General features: G+C 41.1%; 1 protein-coding gene across 11 annotated transcripts in view; it reads right to left on the bottom strand.

Annotated features, from left to right (window-relative positions):
- Positions 1–23,726, bottom strand: part of DMD (dystrophin) — a 1,935,994-nt gene that overhangs the window by 290,141 nt on the left and 1,622,127 nt on the right. For all 11 annotated transcript variants that reach the window (XM_043505382.1, XM_043505371.1, XM_043505378.1 and 8 more), the window contains one exon: positions 83–255. In XM_043505382.1, coding sequence (XP_043361317.1) covers positions 83–255 — 173 coding nt within the window. The remainder of the gene's footprint in view (positions 1–82; positions 256–23,726) is intronic.

Here is a 23,726-nt window from a genome sequence, read left to right on the forward strand (position 1 = left end):
AAAATGATGCCTTTGTATTGAGAGAAAGTACCTTTCTGCTTCTCAGATTAATTGAAGTTTCTTTCTTATGTTTAGTTCCTACCTAATATTTAGAGATTTTTTCCTAAGCTCACGCCATCTGAAGTTCATGTTATCCAGGCGTCTCTGCAACAATGCTGCATCATCAGAGCCTTCCAAGGATCTCAGGATTTTCTGTCCATTTTCATCCAGGTTGTGGAAGATGTCAGTTTGAGCTTCAATCTCTGTCTGGAGGTCCTACAGGGGTAATACAGAAGAACACTTGTATTTCTTATAAAATCATGAAGACTAATTAGACTGATGGACCATAATAGCTATCACTTCCCAAAGAAGAGTGAAACATATCATAAGTAATACAGATTGTGATTGCTCTCCTGAATGGTAACTTTATATTTGGTAATATACTAAACACTCATTTCATCTTAGCATGAAGAGAGTATGCATTAAACAGTGAGGCTTTCCACACAAAACTCTAGGCTTTGTCAGGTGACAAACAAGGCTGATGTATATAAATGTGCCAATAAGAGGAAAAAACCCTCAGGATCACAGCTGGATCTGACCTTTACATGGTACGTCTTCCTGTGTAACATTTTCAACTTGAATCGGGGACTGCAACACTGGTCCTGCTGCATGGCAATCCCAAGAAAACTAAACTACAGCAATAGCAGAGCTTTAAAATGCCAAGTTCACTTACATTCTGTTGACAGAATGAATTTCAGAGTGCAGACTTCAACAGTCAATAGTAATAAACAGCTACTTTGTACTATATCAAAACATTGGTCAGGGCCATGGCTGTAGGAGGGACTGAGAATAGCAAGGACCCAGAATATGCAACTGGAAGTTCATGTTGAACAGCCAGCTTTTCTGATCACTTTGTAATTGCTGGCCAGCTACATTTCAAATTCATTTCCCCCCCCTCATTTTTCGCAGGGCAGCTTCTGCCAAAATAACATTCTTTAGAGAGCTTCCTGGTACTAACATTCCTATCTGCCTACATACTGAATAGACTCTTTGTATATTATCTGCCTCACTCTAAGAGATGTGTATGCTTCAGATCCACAAGGTTACAGATTCATTCAGGAGCAAACAGTGGCCATATCAAACTCTTTAACTTGAAAAAATATCTACAAATATATGATTGCTTTCAAAGTAAGGGAAAAGATGGGTGCGCTGGCCTAGCAAGTAATACTCTGCATTGTCACGAGGGACACTTGGGTACGTAGGTTAGTTTTCTAGCTGTTGTCTCTCAATTCCTGGAATGGAAGTGTTGTGGAGGCAATGTGGAAGGAGAAGTGATTCGTGGTGTTTAGCAGTGTGGCCAAGAAGGAGTAATTAATTATCTCAGATGGGCTCCAACAGGAATTATGCCCAATCTTCCTCAACACAAAGGATGGAATCAAAGCAGGGAAATACGGAATTGAATAGAGAATTGAACAGTTTCTAATTGAGCTGGCTGTATTCTACACAAATGGTTCAGGACATGCACACTAGCTTTGCTGAAGCATGCTAAGAAAACTTGCAAGGTTTGCCAATGGCAACACTGGCGCTTTTCTAAACTGCTTCAGTTGTAATACCTCAGGGGTACCTATATCCTGCTGTTCCTTGCACAGCTACTACAAGCAGTGTACTATGGGAGATTTCATAAAAGGCCATAGGTGCATCATAGGACAATAGTGAAAAGATATATCTAACTGTCTCAGTTAATGTGTGTCCACACTGGCATTAAAATAGCTCTTGGCAAACAGTTCAGATTATACTGGTGCTACTTCTGTTGGAAATAAGTATAATTCAAACAGTACTTAGATTGCTTGTAAAATGTTTGGGACATTTGTGTGTGTGCACAAGCAGTATATTAAGAGATGCTTGGGGGAACACAGTTTTTTTTCACAACAAGGCCATAGAGGCAGCAACATTTAGCCTCCAACAGACACACAAAAAGCCCCTTCGGAGGAAAATAAAATAAGGGAACAATTAAGCTATTACTGAATTGGAAGTCAGTAAGTATTACAGTATTTATATGCGCTAGGAGCTTTGTAGTGAGTATTGAAAATATATTATCCGATCTCTGCCTCAAAGAGTTTACAATCCAATTTCATAGAGTACAAGGCCAGAAGGGACCATTGTGATCATCTAATCTGACATTTTGCACTACACAAGTCACAGAACTTTGAATTAGTTCCAGTTTGAACCACAGCATATTTTTTTAGAAAAACATCAAATCTTGATTTAAAGATTCCTTTGATGGAGAATCCACCACAACCCTTGGTAAATTGTTTTAATGATTAATTATATTCATTGTTAAAAACTTCCTCCTTATTTCTAATCTGAATTTATCTAGCATCAAATTCCAACCACTGGATCTTATTATATCTTTGTGTGCCCTCTACTATCTAAGTTCTGTTCCTCATGTAAACAAATACATACTGTGACCAACTCAACCCTTAACCTTCTAGATGCAATACAGCCAACAAGAGTAGGATAAAACAGGAGGTAAGAATGTATGATGTTTCTAGAACTAGAGGTTATAATTCATTATGGCTGTGCAGAACAGAGATGATGAGGAACAAAGAAACAAGAAAACAATAAAAATGAATTTGTCTCTGTTTGGTTGATGTGTCTTCCATCCTTCTCCTCTGACAGCCTTCCCATCCCAAGAGAAGCAGATTACATGGGAGGAAAGAACTCAACTCTTATATTTATCTTTTGAAATGGGAAAATGTATCCTCCTTCGGAAAGGAGAGTGAAAGATTAATACAAGCAAAAATCTGTTCCTTGTCAAGAATAAAAGGGGAGGATCCATTTCGCTTTGGAAACTACTCAGATACTTGGAAAATTACACTGGTGTGTCATATTATATCTAGACACGTTGATATCATACTGGGAACATTCAGTATTCGTAGCATTTTGGGTTTTTCTAATACATTGAAGTGCACAAAGTAAGTACAGTGGATCAAATTCAGCCCTTCTGTAACTCCACTAAAGTCATTGAGTTACAATGGGAAATAATTTTACTCAATGCACTGTATTTTTTAAATTGTCTGAGGAATACATCTCCTTTAAAAAAGAGTCTTTTTTAGACAAAATATACATTAGGTACAGTAATGCAATGAATATTGATGGTTAACAACAGGTTGTATTACTTTACAGAAAAAGGTGTGAGTTTTGTCTCACCACATCCAACATAGGACCCAATTCTGAACGCCTTACTTGGGGAAAAACTGCCACTGAAGTCAATAGCAGTTTAGCCTGCATAAGGACTACACGATTAAGTCCACCTTTATGAAAATGTCCTATAGAATTTAATAGATAACTAAAACTTCACTGAATTTAATTTTTTAATATTCTATAGATTTGTAAAAATATATATATTTCTGTTACAGAATGATTAAAAATCTGAAGCAAGGCTTTCATTTTCAATTTAATTCTATAGGATCTATGAATAATTTCTACAGAACACTATTAAATTTAGAGAGATGGTTTTATCCATCTTAAATTATATAGAATCTTTTAGTAAAGGATAACATGACTAGCTTAAATTCTATCTTCTTTTCTGATGATATATGCTAAAATTCTGTTGAAACTCATAGGACTTTAAGGTCAGAAGGGATCATCATCATCATGTAGTCTGACCTCCTGCACATTGTAGGCCACAGAACCTCGCCCACCCAATCCTGTAATAGACCCCTAACTTCTGGCTGAGTTACTGAAATCAAATCGTGATTTGAACACTTCAAAATCACAGAGAATCCACCATTTTTTACACTAGTTTAAACCTGCAAGTGACCCATGCCTTATGCTGCAGAGGAAGGTAAAAAAAACCCCCAGGGTCTCTGCCAATCTGACCCACGGGAAAATCCCTTCCCTTCTCCAAATTGACTGAAGTTAAGAACTCAGTAAGAAGTGCTGTATCAGACACAGAAGTGAAGGGGACTTGTTTTAAGGAAAGGGATGAATTTTCAGGAGAGGCACGGAAAAGACTGGCTCCTCATACAGTAACAAGTTTTGTAATGTGTGGTCTCTATATATTAGACTTTTGGTGCACAGGAGCTACATGTGCCTGCAACCAGAAGACAATTTGTTAACAGTGTTTGTTGGTCTGCACCCTTCTCCTCCTTGGTACTCTGAACCCAGGGTATTAGGGGCAGCGTGCACTGACTGCCTCTTCAGTTATCTTATACTCTAGTTATCTTATACTCTAGTTATTGTACAAGGTACATAACCAGTCTTTCTTCTTCAAGTGATGGTTCCTATGTGTATTCTACTTGAGGTAACTCAGAGGCAGCATTCACTGAGGAGAAGAGTGCAAGAAACTCTGCTTTACCACTGACTGAAGGACTGGTCTGCTGAAGGAAGCAGCTGCTGCAGAAGCCTGTACCAGGACACAACCCTAATGTCTCACAAATGTATGCATAGAGTACCATGTTACCATTCTACAGATCTCCAGAAGATGGACATTTGGAAAGTGAAGCTGTTGAGCCAGCCTGAGCTCTAGTCGAGTGAACTCCCATACCTTGTGGGCATTGGCGCCTGGTTTGTATAATTTTTGGTGGTGCCCAGAACAGTTCCAAGCAGAGCTGTCCTGTCCTTAGGACCGATTGGGGCAACTCGTGGGGCCTGGTGCCGGCAGCAGCAAGCGACCTGGCCCCAGGCTGCCCTGCTGGCTCCTGGCATGCCCTGGGGAGGGGGCAGAAGTTGGAAAGAGGTGGGGCAGGGGCAGAAGCTTGGGGGAAGAGGTGGAATGGGGGCAGAGCAGTGGCAGGAAGAGGCAGGGTGGGGGTTTGGGGAAGGGGTGGAGCGGGGTGGGCTGGGGCTGGGTCGCTCACTGCTACCAGCATCAAGCCCTCTGCTAACCCTCCAAGCTTCCCTGGACCTGCATCCCCCTGAAGTGCGGGGCCCCCCAAAGCAAAGCAGTTGCCCAGTCCATCCTATGGATGGGACAGCTCTGATTAAATATAAGCCCAAACATTGGTGGAGCCAGGCCCATGTTCCTGAATATTGGTGGAGGACGGGCACCATAGGCCCATATAACTCACCACCTATGCTTGTGGGGTAGGGTTATAAGTCAAATCATAGCTAAGCAGGATGTGCCCATAATCCACTAAGAGAGTCTTCTCTATTAAGTTCAGCAAAGGAGACAAATATAGTTTGGGGGATTTCCTGAAAGTTTTCATCCTCTGTAGGTAGAAGGCCAAGTCTTGTTGGACATCCAGCAAGTGGAGCTTCCTGTCCTCGCTGGTGGCACAAGGCTTCAGGTAGAAGACAGGTACGTGGATGACCTTGTTCAGATTGAGATTACCTTCAGCTTGAATTTAGGATATAACTTTCGAGAAATTTTATCCTTATGGAAGACTGTATACAGAGCATTGGCCATAAGGACTCTCAAGCTCCCTACTCTTCTGGTTGAGGTGACTGCAACTTGCATAGACAGAGGAGTGGAAGAATATGAGACCAAAAGCTCAAATGGAGAATTTGTAAATGCAGATAAGACTTGATTGAGTCCCCTATGAGGGCTGGTTTCAGCACTGGAGGAAAGGTTCTGACAAGGGCCTTCAGAAACTTCACTGTAAGTAGATAGGCAAAGACAGTATAGTTGTCCACCAGGTGGGTGAAAGGTGCTAATAGTTGCCAAGTGCACTTGTGAGGAGCTGAGGGACAACCCCAATGTTTTCAGAGAGTGGAGATATAACAATATAGTTGGTATCTCAGTATGCTCTGGAGGTAGCTGACAATGTTGATACCATTATGACATGCCAAGGTACAATCCAGACCAATGAGTATCTGTGTCACGCAGGCTCTCTAATCTGAGGTGCCATTTACAATGCTTTGCGCCTGTAGCCTCCAGTCTGGACTGCTCATAAACAGCCTTCAGCATGCAAGCCACACCTTGCCTTTTAGCAGCCTTGGTTATATAGCAGGGTGATCCCAGTACACTCCCAGTCTTAGATTTACCCCCAGATATGTATGTTCTGTGCTGCACCCCTCTCCCGGATAACAGAAGTTTATATAAGATCTGTTATTTCTTTAATAGAAATCATATGCAGACAACTTGCCACCCCAAATAGAGTTTCCCAAACACTTCAATTTGGGTGCACTCAATTAGATAAAACAAGTTTATTAACTACAAAGAGATTTTAAGTGATTACAGGTAATGAGGCATAAAAGACAGAAATGGTTAAAAGACTAAGTTAAAACACCACTGGTGCCTAACTTAACTATAAGATTCAAGCAAAGTTTCCCACCCTATACTTTCAGCAGTCTTACTGACCAAACCCACTAGGTCAGGACTCTTCTCCCAGAATTCAATGAAGGCTTCCTCTGATGCTTCAGGCACAGAGAATCGATAGGCAGGCAGAGAGGGAGGGGGAGTCTTGGGGTATTTGCCCCTCCATTTTATAGTTTCAGTCCCCCATTTGAAAAACATTTCCAGTTGCGTACCAGGAGACAAAAGGTCTATATGGAAGGATTTTCTCCGCTGTTTTTTCCTCTCACTATTTTGAGCTTTCTTTGTCTCCCCTTTCTGCTTGATGACTCTGTTTACTGCTTAAATGCAAATTAAGCAGAGCACACGATCCTTTGTTTGAGACAGACCTATTTGCCAACCTCAGTTTGGAGAACATGTGTTAATATCACACAGTGGAATCTTATAACTTTACATACAATGTTGTCACACATTTTTTCAGGACAATACTGGCCAGCAAATTATCAGTTTTCAAATGATATCTTACAAGACATACTTTGTACAAAGACTATTACAATAGTATGTAGGCTTTGGACACGCATGGGTACATTCTGTCACAATCATATAGCGAATCTCTTCAATTTTGCTAGGTTTCAGAGTGGTAGCCATGTTAGTCTGTATCAGCAAAAAGAAGGAGGAGTACTTGTGGCACCTTAGAGACTAACAAATTTATTTGAGCATAAGCTTTCGTGATGCATCCAATGAAGTGATCTGTAGCTCACGAAAGCTTATGCTCAAATAAATTTGTTAGTCTCTAAGGTGCCACAAGTACTCCTCGTTCTTTCAATTTTCCTGTATAGCATTTCATTGTAGACTCTTTCCTGCTACTGCTAATGACAGAATCTACAGAAACTGAGCGTCATCTCTGTAAGTTTGTTGTCCATCCAAATACCAACATTATCAGATGAAAGAGGCTGGGTTGGGATGGAGACCTTGCCTCTATCCTAGGTTAAGACAACCGATAGGAGCTGAATGCAGATGCACAGGCACTTGTTGACCATCTGGAGAATGCTTATGAACCAGAACTGTCTCAGCCACATGGGAGCCATGAGAATCACCATTGCTTTGTCTTGATCTTCCTTAGGATTTGTGGTAAGAGAAGGATGGGTGGAAATGTGTACATTAGTGTTTCTGACCATTGGATTAGAAATGAGTCCCCTCCGGAGTTGTGGCCCAGGATTGCTTTGAAGCAGTAGAATCTCTCTGCCAGAGTATTCCACACCCCTGCAAGGTGTACTCTCAGAGGGTGACATAGTGGCAGATACATTAATTATACAAATTTACAGCCTCTATGCATAAAAGGATGGATAGTGCTTTTTCCTGCTTGTCAATATAATTACTTTTTATCATGTGGTTCAACATGACTTGAATGTGAAGCTTCCAGATAAATGGCAGGAACCATTTGCAAGCCTCTTGTACTTCACACAATTCTAATATGTTTATGTGTAATCCGGTATTATGCAAGGTACAAGTACCTTATGCTATATGTTCCTTTAGATGGGCTCCCAAACCTATCAGAGAGGTTTCTGTAATCATTACATTTGTGGGTGGGTGGGAACGAATGAAGGAACTCCTATGCACATTATCTCTATGTTTTCCCACTAGGTCAAGACTCTGCGAGGGAGCAAGACCATACTGTGCTTGCTTGGTATAGACTGGCTGCATCCATGCATGTAGACATTGAAGATAAAGACTTGCAAAGGGCATCAAATATGCACGAGGCCACATGGTTTAGGAGGATGAGACAGGGCCTTACTACCACCTGGGGACTTACTTGGAACTGAGTGATGAAATCTGTCATAACTTGGAACTGATTTGAAGGTACGTATGCTCTAGCTGGGACTGAATACAGGGTTGCTCCAATCAAATCTGTAGTCTGCATGGGAGCCAAAACAGAGTTTTCTGTGTTCATTTGGAGACCTAATGCATGTAAGAGTAGGAGCAAGGAGAGAGTTGCCATCTGAACTTCTTGATATGACTATCTTGTGAGCATTCAGTTGTCCAGGTATGGGAACACTGATGAACTATCATGATGCAGATACGCTGCTACTACTGATAATACATTCATGAATACTCTTGGTGCTATTGAGAGGTCGAAGAGCAGCACTCTGTATTAATAATGGTGTAGGCCAATGGTAAAATGCAGAAACCTCCAACTTGCAGGCAGCCTGTGCATGTGGAAATAAGCATCCTTCAAATTGAGAGCTGTGAACCAGACACGTTGGCCTTGAGAGGGGATTATAGAGTCCAAGGTGGTAACTCTGAAACCCAGGCAGTTGAAGACATTCAGCTGTTTGAGATCTAGTATGGGCCTCCAGCCTTTTTTCTTCTTGGGGATGAGAAAATATCTTGAACAAAAGCCTTTTCTCCTTGGGCTGGGGCAAAACCAGCTCTAAATCTCCCAGTTGGAGCAGGAAGTCTACTTCCTGCCTGAGTATTTTCTCATGAGAGGGGTCCCTTACGAGGATCAAGGAAGGGAGTTTGGGAGGAGGGCCTGCCATGAACTCTATTGTATATCCAATGGTGATTACTTCCAGAACGCATTCATCTGATGTTATAGGGCACCGTGCCAAAGAAAAAAGTGAGCTATATGGCTACCGAGAGGGGTGGATAATTCTGAACCAGGTAGACTTGGTGGGAGGACTGGTTTGTGGCTCTCTGATGTCCCACCAAAAGAGCTGCTTGGTGGGAGGCTGGAGCTGGGAGGAGAAATAAGGAAGAACCTTCTGTTTTCTGTGCTGGAGTTTCTGACATTTTCAGGGAAGAGTCATAAGGCCCCTGGTGGTAGAAGGTTGATGAGTGAAGCACTGCCAATTGTAAGACTGAGGCTTAGGATATTTTCTTCATGGTTCCTCAATATAAATTCAGAGCATGGAGAGTTGCTTTCAAAGTTCTTGAGGGTATGTAATGATTTGTCCATTTTCTTGCTGAATAGCTTATTTCCCTCAAAGGGCAGATCCTCCATGATTGGTTGGATTTACTTGGGAAATCCAGAGGATTGGAGCCACAAAGCCCATCTCATGATTATAGATGTTGCCACTGAGTGGGAGGCTGTATCCGCTTCATCTACTGAGCCTGGAAGACAGACCAAGCTAGCAATTTACCTTTCTCAATGATTGCTTGGAACTGCAGTTCTTGAGGCAGCTTTTTGACAAAATCAGAGAAATTATACTTTGCCACTAAAGCCTGTTAGTTTGCTATACTGAACTGTAAACTAATGGAAGTTAAGTTCTTTCTGCCAAAGAGTTCTAGGAGTTTGGTCTCCTTACCTGTGGATGTAAAACTGGGATGGTTTTGCTTGTTTCTTTCAGTGACAGCCTGCACCAACAAAGAGTTTGGAGTGGGGTGTGAGAATAAGGATTCAGCCCCTATAGATGGTACAAATATTTCTTTTGCATTCTTTTCAGAGTAGGAACTCAGTGGCCAGAGTACGTCAGTCCATCTTGGTTGGTTCTAAGATGGAATCATTGACTGGCATGTGCTCTGGAGGATGTCTAATAACTTGTGAGGGTATCCTGTACATATTCCAGGGGGATCTGGTGTATATCGGTGATTCTCCTTAGGAAATCTGGAATAGTCTACAGTTGTCCATTGGTGATGGTAAGGGTGGTATGGCTGCCTCATCTGGTGAAGAAAATGATAACCCCCCCACGGGCTTTGATTGGTCAGGTTGATCCTCTTCCTCAGAGTATTCCTGAGTGGATTGAGGTTCTTCTTTACATGGGGATATGTGCTGAGGCTCCAGTTCTGTAAGTCTGTAATTGGAAAGTTTTATGAATGAATCCTAGGGAGCCCAAAAGGCCAATAAGAGGTATCATAGGAGTAATAGGGTGGTCCCCAGTGAGAAGGGTACAACTAGTCCTGAGCCAGGCAGTCTCTGTTGTGGGTGTGGGAAGATGCCCACAATCTTAGCGCCTCTATTGCAATGGTTCTCAACCTATTTACCATTGTGGGTCACATATGCAGCTCTCTCTATGTTATGTGGGCAGCATTCACACAATATATATACACTACCTGTATGGCCCTGAGGATGTCACATGAGCCGCAGCTGTGTGCTGATTAGGCTGCAGGTTGAGAATCACTGCTCTATTGTGACTGACCTCTTGATTTGATAAGGCCAGTGAAGCTCTCCCACTAATTTCAGAGTCATCAGAAGAGTATGAGGCCTCTGTATCATTGGGCAGAGCTATTGGTCTGGAAATGGTTTTACTGTGTCTCGGCTGGTAGATGGTACAGGTGACTGTTGAACAGATGGCACTGGGATTAGATCCAAAAGCACTGGTGATTTGGTGTCTGCATAGAGAGAAATGTCCTCCAGAATAGTATACCTGACCTCCATATTTGGGCTTCCTGTCTCTTGATGGTCTAGGGCAGATGGTGGTTCTTGATCCTTGTTCCATTGACTCACCAGTGCAGAGGATGGTCCCAACACTTCTCCAGACAAGGGTCCTGGGGCATTCTTGGCTCTCAGTGCCAAGGAACTGGTACTCTGTTCCTTCTTATCTCCTAACCCTAACACTAAAATCAAAGTTTTATCAGAAACAGAACAGGAGAACTGTTTACAATTATTTACACAAATAAAACAAAGAATGCCAGCTAAAGCTGTAGACTGCTGGAGAAGTGCCATCTCAGGTGATGGTGGCAGAAAGGAAATGAAATGGCAGTCGGTCTGCACCACCTCTTATGCCCTTGGTTCAGAGCACAAGGAAGAGGAGGAGGCAGGCACAGACACCACTAATGAAAAATCATCCAGTGTCAGTCACATGTGCACCTTGAGTGGAATACACACAAGAAACACTGAAAGAAGTTTGCAGGATGATATGCCCAGATTTACCATGCAGATCAAGGATCGGGTATGTCTTTAACCGCATCTGACCCAGCTATGTCAACTACCTTTGCCACCTGCAGTCTCTGAAATCCTCCTGGCATTCCTAATAATGACGAGCTTCCCTATTGCCACAAACTCACACCCCCAAATGTACAGAAATCTGCCTAAGGCTCCATGTGTTTTACATTGCACAAAGCCCTGTAAAACACAGGTATGGCCCTGGTTTTGAAAACTAGAAGAATATACAATATAGCTCTTGGGATCGTCCATGTCACAAAGATTCTTCCTTTAGGGATTCATCAAGGTTCAGGATAGTTTATCAGAAATAAGTAATTAATTGATGTCAAGCCTCATCTTATCCCACAAGCAATATATAAAAAGACATGACATATGGCAAAATGCCATAATTATTTTTTGACAATACATCAGAGAGAGATCAGTCATGTATCTGACTTCCCCGGCTCATTTTTCTTTAATTACAAAAGGTTGAAAATGGGGAAAAAAATCCTACAAGAAGTAATTAGTTAGAATAATTGGACCACATCTGAGTTAGACTAGAACACACAAACTAATAATGTCCAGCTGACAAAATATTTACTTCTGATGCAAGTAAGGGAGAGACAAAATTAACTAAATACTTTAAACAAAATTAAAAAAACGTAATTCCCCCATCTATAGACCAAATTCTATCTTTGAACTTGTACTTTTAGCTCCCACTGATTGTAATAAAATAACACTAAGAACTTTAAATTTGCATAACCTTAACTTATCCACTGAAGTTAGTGTGATTAATTAAATAGGACTTGAATATACGGAGGCCATTTTGCCCTGCATTTTCTACAACATACCTCCCTTTTGAACCTGTCATGTCCTATGGAATATTTTAACTAAAATTATTTTCAAGTGTAAGTGGATTTGGATTTTTTTTTTATTTAAAGAATGTAGCATTTTAAGCTGTTGTGGAATAAGAGGGAAGGTCCTCTCATGGACTGGTAACTTGTTAAAAGATAGAAAGCAAAGGGTTGGAATAAATGGTCAGTTTTCAGAAGGGAGAGACACAAATAGTGGTGTCCCCAGGGGTCTGTACTGGCCAGTCCTATTCAACATATTCATAAATGATCTGGAAAAGGGGTAAACAGTTAGGTGGCAAAATTTGCAGAGGATACAAAACTACTCAAGATAATTAAGTCCCACGCAGACTGTGAAGAACTACAAAAGGTTCTCTCAAAACTAGGTGACTGGGCAAAAAAATGGCAGATAAAATTCAGTGTTAATAAATGCAAAGATAATGCACATTGAAAAACATAACCCCAACTAAACATATAAAATGATGAGTCTAAATTAGCTGTTACCACTCAAGAAAGAGACCTTGGAGTCATTCTGGATAGTTCTCCGAAAACATCCACTCAGTATGCAGCAGCAGTGAAAAAAGGGGACAGAATGTTGTGACTCATCAAGAAAGGGATAGATAATAAGACAGAAAATATCATATTGCCTCTATATAAATCAGTGGTATACCCACGTCTTGAATACTGTGTGCAGATGTGATCGTCCCATCTCAAAAAATATATATTGGAATTGGAAATGGTTCAGAAAAGGTCAACAAAAATGATTAGGGGATGGAACGGCTTCCGTATGAGGAGAGATTAATAAGACTGGGACAGTTCAACTTGGAAAAGAGGTGACTAAGGGGGCATATGATAGAGGTCTATAAAATCATGACTGATGTGGAGAAAGTAATTAAAGGAGGTGTTATTTACTCCTTCTCATTAGAAGAATTTATACACTCCTCACAAGAACTTGGGGTCATCAAATGAAATTAATAGGCAGCAGGTTTAAAACAAACAAAAGGAAGTATTTTTCACACAATGCACAGTCTGTGGAACTCTTTTCCAGAGGATGTTGTGAAAGCCAAGACTATAACTGGGTTCAAAAAAGAATGAAATAGGTTCTTGGAAGTCCATCAATGGCTATTAGCCACAATGGGCATGGATGGTGTTCCTAGCCTCTCTTTACCAGAGACTGGGAATGGGCGACAGGGGATGGATCACTTGATGATTATCTGTTCTCTTCATTCCCTCTGGGGCACCTTGCACTGGCCACTATCGAAGACAGGATACTGTGCTAGATGGACCTTTGGTCTGACCAAGTATGGCCACTCTTATTTTATCTCAGTGACTTCACACCACAGAGGTTACTCTTAAAAGTTACTTCTCTTTTGAGAGAGATCTCTGGTGCCAGTAGTATTTCTCATTTTAAGTACAGGGAATCCCTTTCAGCACAGTAGAATCTTTCAATACAGAAAAAACTTTTCAAATGCCCACTGTAGGTGTGTTTTTGTATGGTATAATGTTTGTATAGCATAAGGTTGTATTGTATAATGTATGTATTGCTGTAATTGTAAAATCTAAAGATGGTTCTAAGGCTTAGGAGAAAGGAACACATAGCTGGAAAACAGAAGCATGTTTTCAAGTCACTGAAGAAGCAATAATGCCGTAATCTAGGCAAGAGTGACTCAGAAAAACAAAGCAGTGAGTCAACGTGATTTTTGGTTATTGTATGGAGCACCTAGCCTGAAGCAACCAAACACTGTTCCCATGGGAACATTTTAGTTTCTAAATCATTTGCTCTTTTTTCAATCCATCAGTGGAACTTTTATTGGGTGTTATCATGGGAGCATTTACAGAGCAATTTCCATAATGATAAAATCTTTTCAAATGAGATTTAAAATGTAACTAAAGGGCAGATTTTATGCATTAAAGGCATTGTTGTGAAATGGCCATACATCATCATGTCACAAAGTCTCCTTTTCAGCAACCCTATGGCATGACCCCAATTCCAGTCTGGTATGATTACATCTGAGTTTCCTGCTAATGAGTTGATTAAAAAGAGAAAGGTCTCTCTCTATTGGGGAGATAAGCCTATGAATATCGTTAAGACATTTCTACGATCCCTGCAGAATTTTCAAGGTAACAAACGATAAGAGATCTCCAGCAGTGCAGCAAAAGTTGACAAGTGATAGCTAAAGGAATCACCTTGCCCTGCAAAAATCATCTCCGTAAGTCCCAGAAACTGCTATTGTGGTTTGAAATGCAATTGCTGAGAAACTGGGAATTGCACAGTACAAGTTTTAAAAAAAAGAAAGACAGGACTAAAACTCATGTTTGGAAGCTTTTCTGATACAAGATAGAATACCTTTCTTTATCAAATTGGGCCCTGTCTTCAGAAAAATATCTGCTGGTTTGTAAAAAGACAGAACAGCTTTAAACTTGGGTTCCTTACCATGCAAACTTTCACTCATGTGATTTGTCTTTAGAGACAGTGGGTAGGATTTTTCAAAAGCATGGAAGTGATTTAGGAGCACAAGTCCCACTAAAAGTCACATTGTGCTAAGGTGCTTTAGTAAAGCCTATTTCCCCATCTCCAGAAGTCCATTTTCTCCTGCAACTGTGTGTAAATGGCACCCATTTCAAGCATTTAAGATTTTTTTAAACATCCAACATTAAAAGGAATGGCAGAGAATTCCCTACTATGACTTGTGATGAGTCATCTGCATTTTAAATATATACCTGTAAGCATAAAAATAGTAGAGCATAAATCATTTACAAAAATAATGTTTACATGGAAAAAATTCTCACCTCCCCACCACCCCACATAAATAGGAATAGGGAGATATCAAATAGCATCAGTTAACAAACAGGACAGATTTTAGCCCAGCAAAAATATTGTAAAGAGTTAATGCTTCAGTTTTAACTGTGTGCAATAAACATACAGGAAAAAGAAACACCACTAGTTCTGTTACATGATGCTGCTGTATTTGTGAACACTTCTGCAGTGGGAAGCTATGGCATGGATTCTCAGCTGTAGTTTTTAAATTTTCCTCTGATGAGTAAGTACAGGCCACTGCTGGAGTTCACTGAACACAGGACTAATCAGCTGAACCAATCAGGTAACTTCTGTTTTTCTAAATACCCTTCCCAATATTTATGTCACTGTAAAAACATGCAAAATAATCACTGGGTATTCAGGAAATCCTATGTGCTTAAAAAAACCTGCAGTGATCAGGCATGGTACACTACTGGATAGAGCACTAGGCCTCAAGAGGCTTGAGTTCTATTGATGACTCTACTACAGGCCTGCTGGGTGACCTTGGGCAGTCACTTCACTAACCCGTGCCTCAGTTTCTCCATCTGTTAAATGGAGACACTGATACTGACTTCCTTTATAAAAAGTGCTTTGAGATCTACTTAATGATAAGTGCTACATAGGAGATGGGTATTATTATTATAAACACTGGAACACATTTGATTAACCTCATTAACATCACAAATCACTTCAATAAATTCAAATTCATTTAAACTAATCTAAGACAGAGGGAGTGGTTGGCAAGGCATTCACCGGAATTCATTTCCTTCTCAGGTCGCTCATAGCCCGAATTCATTGGCCTTCAGAGTGCAATGTAAGGCCCATATTTTAATTATCTCATGAGCAAAGGAGAGTGGTGATTTGGAGCTCTAGAGAGTGTGTATGGCTTAATTTATTTCTATTATATTCCCCTCCTCCTCGGGTTATTTCATTTTATCTGAAGAAAATGATGGCTTTGTTAGAGTATCGTTAACAGATTGTCAAGAGAGCACTGAATAGGTGACTTCATTTTAGTTTAATAAAAATCCAATAAATAAATAAAATCATACAAAAATCCACAATACAATTGTAACCATACAATTGTACTTATTCAGTTAGAGTTTGATCCAAAGGGAGCCTTGCCATTGACCTCTGTGAGGTAGGATTAGGCCTTTAGTAGTTTATTTAATAAGACACAATTACAACAGTATTAATATTTTGCTGGGGAAATGTTTGTTTTACTATGTGTCTACCTAAACATACACCTTGACCAAAATCAGACATAATGTTAGGCTGAGCCCACTGCCTAGGCACAGGAACTCCTAGGGATCAAATGTATCCTTGAGCACTTCATATTTACAGAATATTCATCCCTCAGCATTGAGATATTTTTACTTTGTGATGTGACTGAGTCAAATATTTGCCAACAGTAACTTTTAGTTTATGGCCTGCAGTGATGGATAATTGACAGCACCTCAGAAAAATCAGGCCACTTCTAATCAAGTGCCTAAATATTTTGAAGAAAAAAATTACACACACACACCCCTTAAACATTTAGAGCACTATAGCTTAATGTAGGTTTCAGATGACAGACTACTTACTGTACAGATGTTGTACTTGTTTGCTCCAGTCCCAATCATTTCAGTGAAAGCCTAGCTCCATTGTATCTCTATCCTCTGTCAGTATACTAACCACCCCTCAACCTCTTGGCAAATTTTTCAAAAAAATAATTATGCTGCTACTTCCAGTGCTTCTGATTCCTTTCCCACTCTTGCCAGAGATGAAAGAGTAGCAGCTCAAAGGCAGAATCGCTCTCAGTCGGAACATTTGCTTCCACTCCGTTACTCAGTCAAGGTCTCACTGCCTATTTTCATTGCCATGCAAAGTCCTGCAGGATAACTTGGAGAGCAACTACCTCTATTAGTTCCACTCACATTCCACTGCTTCCAATTAGTACTGATTTTCTCTTACAAGAAGCAGCCAGAAAGGCTGAACTGCACAACTGCCTCAAAGCCGGGGGAGGAAAACTTGGGGAAAAAGAACGGGCAAGTTTCCTCTCTCTCTCTTTATGAGCTATAAAATACATCTGAGGTTTATTTATTACACATCATTGCTCTTAGGGAGGACAGTGATTTTTATGGATAGATGAATATGTTTAGGGGAATGTGTGTTGTGGGGTTAGTTTGAAGTTTGTACACACCAAAAGATGTTAAAATAAAATTGTTCATATTTGATCACATTAGTATTTCAAACCATCTCTTCTTACCCTTATCAAATAAACAAAGGATGGGAAATCTCCTTCCAGATTAAAAGGAAAATTTACATGTTAAAAACACAAAATTAAAGCATAGACTTTTTTTTTTACAGTAGAAAAGCATTCCTCTTATTTTCTCCATAGATCACTTTAGTTCTTTCTGCCACAAATCTCTGCTGTAACCTTGTTTTATAAATTCTGATGTGTCACTCTTTTGTTGGCAACATGTTTGATGCCTGGAGACAATCTGTAGATCAGTTTCACAACATGATGTTCTATTAATTAAAACATGATAAACTGTTATTAAAACAACATGAGAGAACAACATGAAAACAGAAACTAGATGCCTCATACACAATGAATTCAGAAATACTGATGTGCAGATAGAAAAAAGCTTTAAAGGGTTCTAGAAAGCCTTTTAAAAGTTTGTATTTTTTTTAAACAATGGAATTTTCAACTAGCAGTGTCTTCTATTTCAACTAGTATTGCTAATTGAAATTCAAAAGCTTTGCTAAAGTTACATTTAAATACCTTTTTCAAGAGCAGATTAAACAAGTGGGAATGCTGTAGGGACAAAATGCAAAGGGGCATATTTGAAGCAGGCTGAAATTTTTCAGATGAAACTTTTTCTTTAGCAAATTCAAGTGGACTTTAACATTTTACAAACCTGTGTTGAATGCGCCATATTTGCCACATTTCAATTCAAAATGATTTTCTGTTTAGAATTTTATTGCTATTTTATTTATTTATTTATTTTAAACTTTGAAAATGAAATTAAACATTTCATTTTAGGTTGAAATAAATGTTTCATTTTTGACAAACAAAATATTATTTTGGCCCAAGATAACATTTCTTTTTGGTTTTCCAAAATATTCTAAAATATTTTGTTTAGGGTTGACCAGAAAAAAAATGGTTTTTTTTTGGTGGTGCTAGCAAACACAAAATTCAGTTATATGCTCAGCTCTAGGCACACTTAACCTAAGTTCTTTTATATGGCCAAACACTATCTATGGGTCCAATGTTCTCCTAAGCAAACTGGTTCTCTGGAAAACCCAGATATAGAAATGGAAACTGTGAAAACCAGATTCACTGATATTCTTTCTTAATCCCACACGTGTGGATGCCTTTAGGTCCCCACAAATTTCAGAGGACCCAACAGAGAAGTCTGCATGTCTCCTGCTTCTGCTTTGTTACACAACTTTCAATCCCTCTGCTGCTTCCCTCCCCTAGATAGCACTCCTCCTAAAAGAGCTATGAAACCAGGGTCTCACTGATCCAGAGCTGCCCCAGGAGTCTCGAGTGGTAATACTACAGTGTGGAAAGCGGAACTTCCATAAGCTAGAGAAGATTCTCCATCAGTAACTTTCACCACCGTTTCATATGTGCTAGGGGGGGAAGAGATTAGGGCAGAGACCCAAAATGATTCCTGCCTCTTTCCTCTCCAAATTCTCATATGCTTATTCACACCAACACATGCCTACCCTCATTGAGAACTGGTGTACATGAAATAAGAATTTGGTCATTTGAATGTGTAATCAATGCCCTGATTCAGCAAACCAGCTAAGAGATGCTCCATGCTGTCATTTCAATATTTCAAAAAATTAACTTAGAATCCTGCAAATAGTAGTGACACATCACTAGAGAATCTTAAAACTCAATTTGAGCAACACTAGTTAATAGAATAGTGACTTTTAACAGAGTGATAACAATAGCTGAAATCCAATCCAAAACGAGAGAGGATTGTAAACGGGAAAAAAAAGTGAGGGAGAAGAGGACAGCAAAGCTATAATCATTAGTGGTCAGTTTGTACCATCCCTGGATTTCAATGGAACTACTCGTGTGAAAAGGTTACTCACCTTGTGCAGTAACTGAGGTTCTTCGAGATGCGTCCCCCTGTGGGTGCTCCACTCCAGGTGACGATGCATCCAGGCACCATTGATCAGAGATCTTCGGTAGCAGTGCCTGGTCAGTCCACACGTGCTGTTGTCTCGCGGCGTTGTTTGAGTTTGTGCAGTGCGCGCACAGCCCGACCCCCTCTGTTCCTTTTCTACCGTAGAATCCTTGTTCTTGAACTCCAAAGCAGAGGGGAGGAGAGTGGGTAATGGAACACCCCAGGGACACACATCTCGAAGAACCTCAATTACTGCACAAGGTGAGTGACCACCTTCTTCTTCGAGTGCTGTCCCTATGGGTGCTCCACTCCAAGTGGAATTTTGAATTTTGTACCCACTATGGTTTGAAGGACTTTGGAGTTATGTGCATTGTAGCAGCAGAGAGGACAGTAAGGCCTACTATGGCATCCAACCTGGCATTCTGTGTGATGGCATAGTGCTTATCAAAAGTGTGGTCTGATGCCCATGTGGCAGCTTTGCAAATGTCCAGAATGGGTACATTGTGTAGGAATGCCACAGATGTTGACATGGCTCAAGTAGAGTGGGACCTGATCCCAGCAGGGGATTTTATGTTCTGGGTCTGGTAGCATAATCAGATGCAGTCTGATATCCACTTGGAAAGTCATTGCTCAGATATAGCGGCACCCTTGGATCATTTGGTTGTGAAGACAAAAAGAGTCTAGGGGATTTATGGAATGGTTTTGTTCTGTCTAAATAGAATGTTATTGCTCTTCTGACATCAAGGGTGTGTAGTGTGGCCTCCTGTGGGATTTTCTGTGTTTTTGGGTAGAATGTGGGGAGGTGTACTGGTTGGTTGATGTAAAATTGGACGCAACCTTTGTGAGGAATTTAGGGTGAAGTCGCATCATGACCTTATCCTTAAAGAAGACTGTAATAGGGAGAATTGGCCATCAATGCATTTATTTTGCTCACCCGTCTAGCCAATGTGATGGCAACTAGGAATGCTACCTTCATTGACGTGTAGTAAAGAGCAAGTACTTAGGGTTTCAAAGGGAGGACTCATGAGTTCCTAGAGGACTAGGTTCAGATTCCACATGGGTGTGGGAGGGTGTACTTCAGGGTAAAGGTTCTGAAGCCCCACAACGAAGCATTTGGTGGTTGGATGTGTAAATGCCAAGAACCCATTGATTCTGTCATGAAAAGCATTAAATTACCACAAAATGTACTTTGATAGAGCTGAATGAAAGTCCTGAATTCTTGAGCTCTACCAGGTAATCCACCAGTACAGAAAGGGTGTAGTGTAGAGAGTGAGCCATTTATGCAAGCACCATACACAGAAACGTTTCCACTTTTGAAGGTAAGTATTGCACATGGAGTCCTGTCTGCTGTTCAGTAATATGTGCTTGACCTCTTCTGAACAGATTAACTCGTGTAATTGGAACCATGGAGGAGCCACACTTGCAGGTGGAGCTTCTCCACTTGTGGATGGAAGAGCTGACCATTGTCCTGGGATTGGAGGTCTGACCTCATCAAGAGAGTTCGTGGAGGGCAGACTGACATGCGCAGCAGGTAAGGGTACCAGGTTTGTCTGGGCCATGCTGGGGCAATTAATACAATCTTGCTTTGCCGTCTCTGACCCTGCGTAGGACCCTGTGTATTAGTGGGACTGGCAGGAATGCATACATAAGTGTCTTGTCCAAACAAATCCGGAAAGTGTCTCCCAGAGAGTGGGGGCTGAGCCCTGCCCTGGAGCAAAAGAGAGGGCATTTGCAGTTCTGTGTTGTGGCAAATAGGTCGATGGATGAGAATCCCCATAGGTGGAACATTTGTTGTGCGACCCTCAAATTCAGTTCTCATTCATGTTCCTGTAAAAATTGTCTGCTTAGCGTATCAGCCATAGTATTCTGACACAGATATTCTCCATCTTTGTCCACCGCTGTAATGATGTTAGTACAGCAGAGGGTAGTGTTACCATCCCCCATGTTGAGTCTGTGTTTGGTGGGTCTGTATACGGAGCTCATCCAGCCCTGGAGGCACCTCATGTGTGGTCTGGCTTATTTCACGAATGTGGTGGCGGCCATGTGACCAGTAGTTGTACGCACATTCGTGACTCGATTCTTGGGCAGATAGACACTGTGTCTATGAGGAGTTTGATGGCCAGGAATCTGGTGTGAGGTAGCAAGGCTCTGGCCTGAGTTGAGTCTAGATAGGCCCTGATGAACTCCAGGTATGACCCTCGATGAGGCAGATGTCCAGGTATGGGAAAACATGATCCCTTGTTTGCGTAGATGAGCTGTGACTACTGCCAGGGTTTTGAAGAATACCCTCGGTGCAGTGGAGAGACCAAATGGGAGCACTCTGTACTAGAAATGTTCTTGTCCTACTATGAATCAGAGGAATCGTCTGTGTGCTGGATGTATTGAGATGTGGAAATATGCATCTTGTAGGTCGAGGGCTGAGAACCAGTCCCCCTGTTCCAGCGCTGGGATTACTGTGCCAATGTGACAATCTTGAATTTTTGGGAGTGTATGAATTTGTTGAGCCTTCATAGGTCTAGTATCGGTCTCCATCTGCTGCTTTTCTTCTGGGTTAGGAAATAGTGGGAATAGAATCCCTTCTGTCTGTATTGTGTTGGCACTGTTTCTACTGAACCTAGCTGAAGAAGATATTTATTTCAAGTTATAGCAGGTGCTTCTGAGAAAGGTCCCTGAAGGGGGGTAGGGTAGGTGAGCAGGAAGTAAAAGGGATGGAGTAGCCCAAATGCTACAGAACCCAGCAGTCTTGTGTGATTTGCTGCCAGGCATGGTGGAATTGATGTAGGTGGTGGCCAAATGTGCTGGTGTTAGGGGGTGGTTGCTCAGACCCTCGACCAATCCTTCAAAATTGTGGTGTGTTTCCAGGTAGTTGGGACGCCAACTGGTCTGTTTGGTTCTGTCTGCGCCTGGGTAGTCTATTGCGGTTTCTTTCCACCTCATAAGGTCTAGATTGCGGGCGGTTGTATTGTGATGTCCTGGATCTCTGGTATGGCTGGTACCACATTCTTTTTGGGAGCGGAGTGTATATGCCAAGGGTACTCAGGGCAGCTCAAGAGTCCTTCATTGTGTGCAGGACTTCATCTATTTTAGCTGAAAATAATTTGTCCTTGTTAAAGGGCAGGTCCTCTATCTTTAATTGGAGCTCCTTCGGGATGTCAGATGATGATAGCTATGAGGCTCTGCGCATGACCACTGCAGGAGCTGTAGGATGGGCTGCTATATTTGCCATGTCCAGGGAAGCCTGTAGGGCCATTCTGGTGACCAGCTGTCCCTCAACCAGGATTGATTTGAATTGGGCTCTCCTGTCCTCTGGTATATCTGTGGTGAATAAAAGTTTGCCATAGATTATACTTGGCGAGGAAGGCGCTATAGTTGGCTATTCTGAATTGTAGTTTGGATGATGTATATACCTTGTGGCCTAGGAGGTTTTGGCGCTTGTGGTCCTTATCTTGTGGTGTGGATCAGTGTTGACGTTGTTTTTCCCTGTGGGTTGCTGCTTCCACCACCCGGGAATTTGGTTGTGGGTCAGCAAATAGGAAGTCCATGCCTTAGCCCGGATGCAATATTTGTGATCTGCCCTCTTGCATGTTGGTGGAGCTGTAGCTGGAATCTGCCATATGTTTTCAGCAAGTTCCAAAATGCCATCTTTATAGGGAATGCAATTTTTGATGCCGAAGAGGGTTGCAAAATTTTCAAGAGCGTGTGCTGATTCTCTTGAATCTTTTCTAATGGAATTTCCTGACTGACTGCTATTCGTTTGAACAGCTCCTGAAACTGTTTGAAATAGTCACACCAGAGTGAATGGAGGTGGAAACAAAATTAGGCTGGTCAGTTCCCCCCCCCCACACAAACAGAGTAATGTTGTATAGGCGTTTCCAACAAAATGTGACACTTACATTTTGTTTTTTAATAAAAAATAAAAAGGGGTTTTTCTTGGTAACAAATAGAAACCTACATTTTGTAACTGAATTATAGGCATGCACCATTAAAAAGAGAATAATTCAGCATGCTTAAGAAAATATAGACTCTTTATTAAATTTAATTTAAATTACCAGAAATCAGATCCTACCCTTTTTCTACAGTGACAGGAGTAATTCTGGGAGATCAGCAAAAACAACGAGGAGTCCTTGGGGCACCTTAGAGGCTAACAAATTTATTTGGACATAAGCTTTCGTAGGAGTGGGTTCTAGCCCACGAAAGCTTATGCCCAAATAAACGTGTTAGTCTCTAAAGTGCCAAAAGGACTCCTCGTTGTTTTTGCTGATACAGACTAACATGGCTACCACTCTGAAACCTTTCACCTTTGGGAGATCAATTTATTTAATCTGTAGATAACATGATTCAAATGCTGGCTCAGATCACAAGTTAAAATAAGGAGTATTTGTGGCACCTTAGAGACTAACACTTATTTGAGCATAAGCTTTCGTGAGCTATAGCTCACTTCATCGGATGCATTCAGTGGAAAATACAGTGGGGAGATTTATATACCTAGAGAACATGAAACAATGGGTGTTACCATACACACTGTAACCAGAGTGATCACTTAAGGTGAGCTATTACCAGCAGGAGAGCGGGGGAGAGAGGGAACCTTTTGTAGTGATAAGCAAGGTGGGCCATTTCCAGCAGTTGACAAGAATGTCTGAGGAACAGTGGGGGGTCGGAGGGGGGAAATGACATGTGAAAGTAGTTTCTTTGTGTAATGACCCATCCACTCCCAGTCTCTATTCAAGCCTAAGTTAATTGTATCTAGTTTGCAAATTAATTCCAATTCAGCCGTCTCTTGTTGGAGTCTGTTTTTGAAGTTTTTTTTGTTGAAGAATTGCAACTTTTAGGTCTGTAATCGAGTGACCAGAGAGATTGAAGTATTCTCCAACTG

This window comes from Dermochelys coriacea, chromosome 1 (genome assembly GCF_009764565.3).
Source record: "Dermochelys coriacea isolate rDerCor1 chromosome 1, rDerCor1.pri.v4, whole genome shotgun sequence".
NCBI classification, from domain to species: Eukaryota; Metazoa; Chordata; order Testudines; family Dermochelyidae; genus Dermochelys; species Dermochelys coriacea.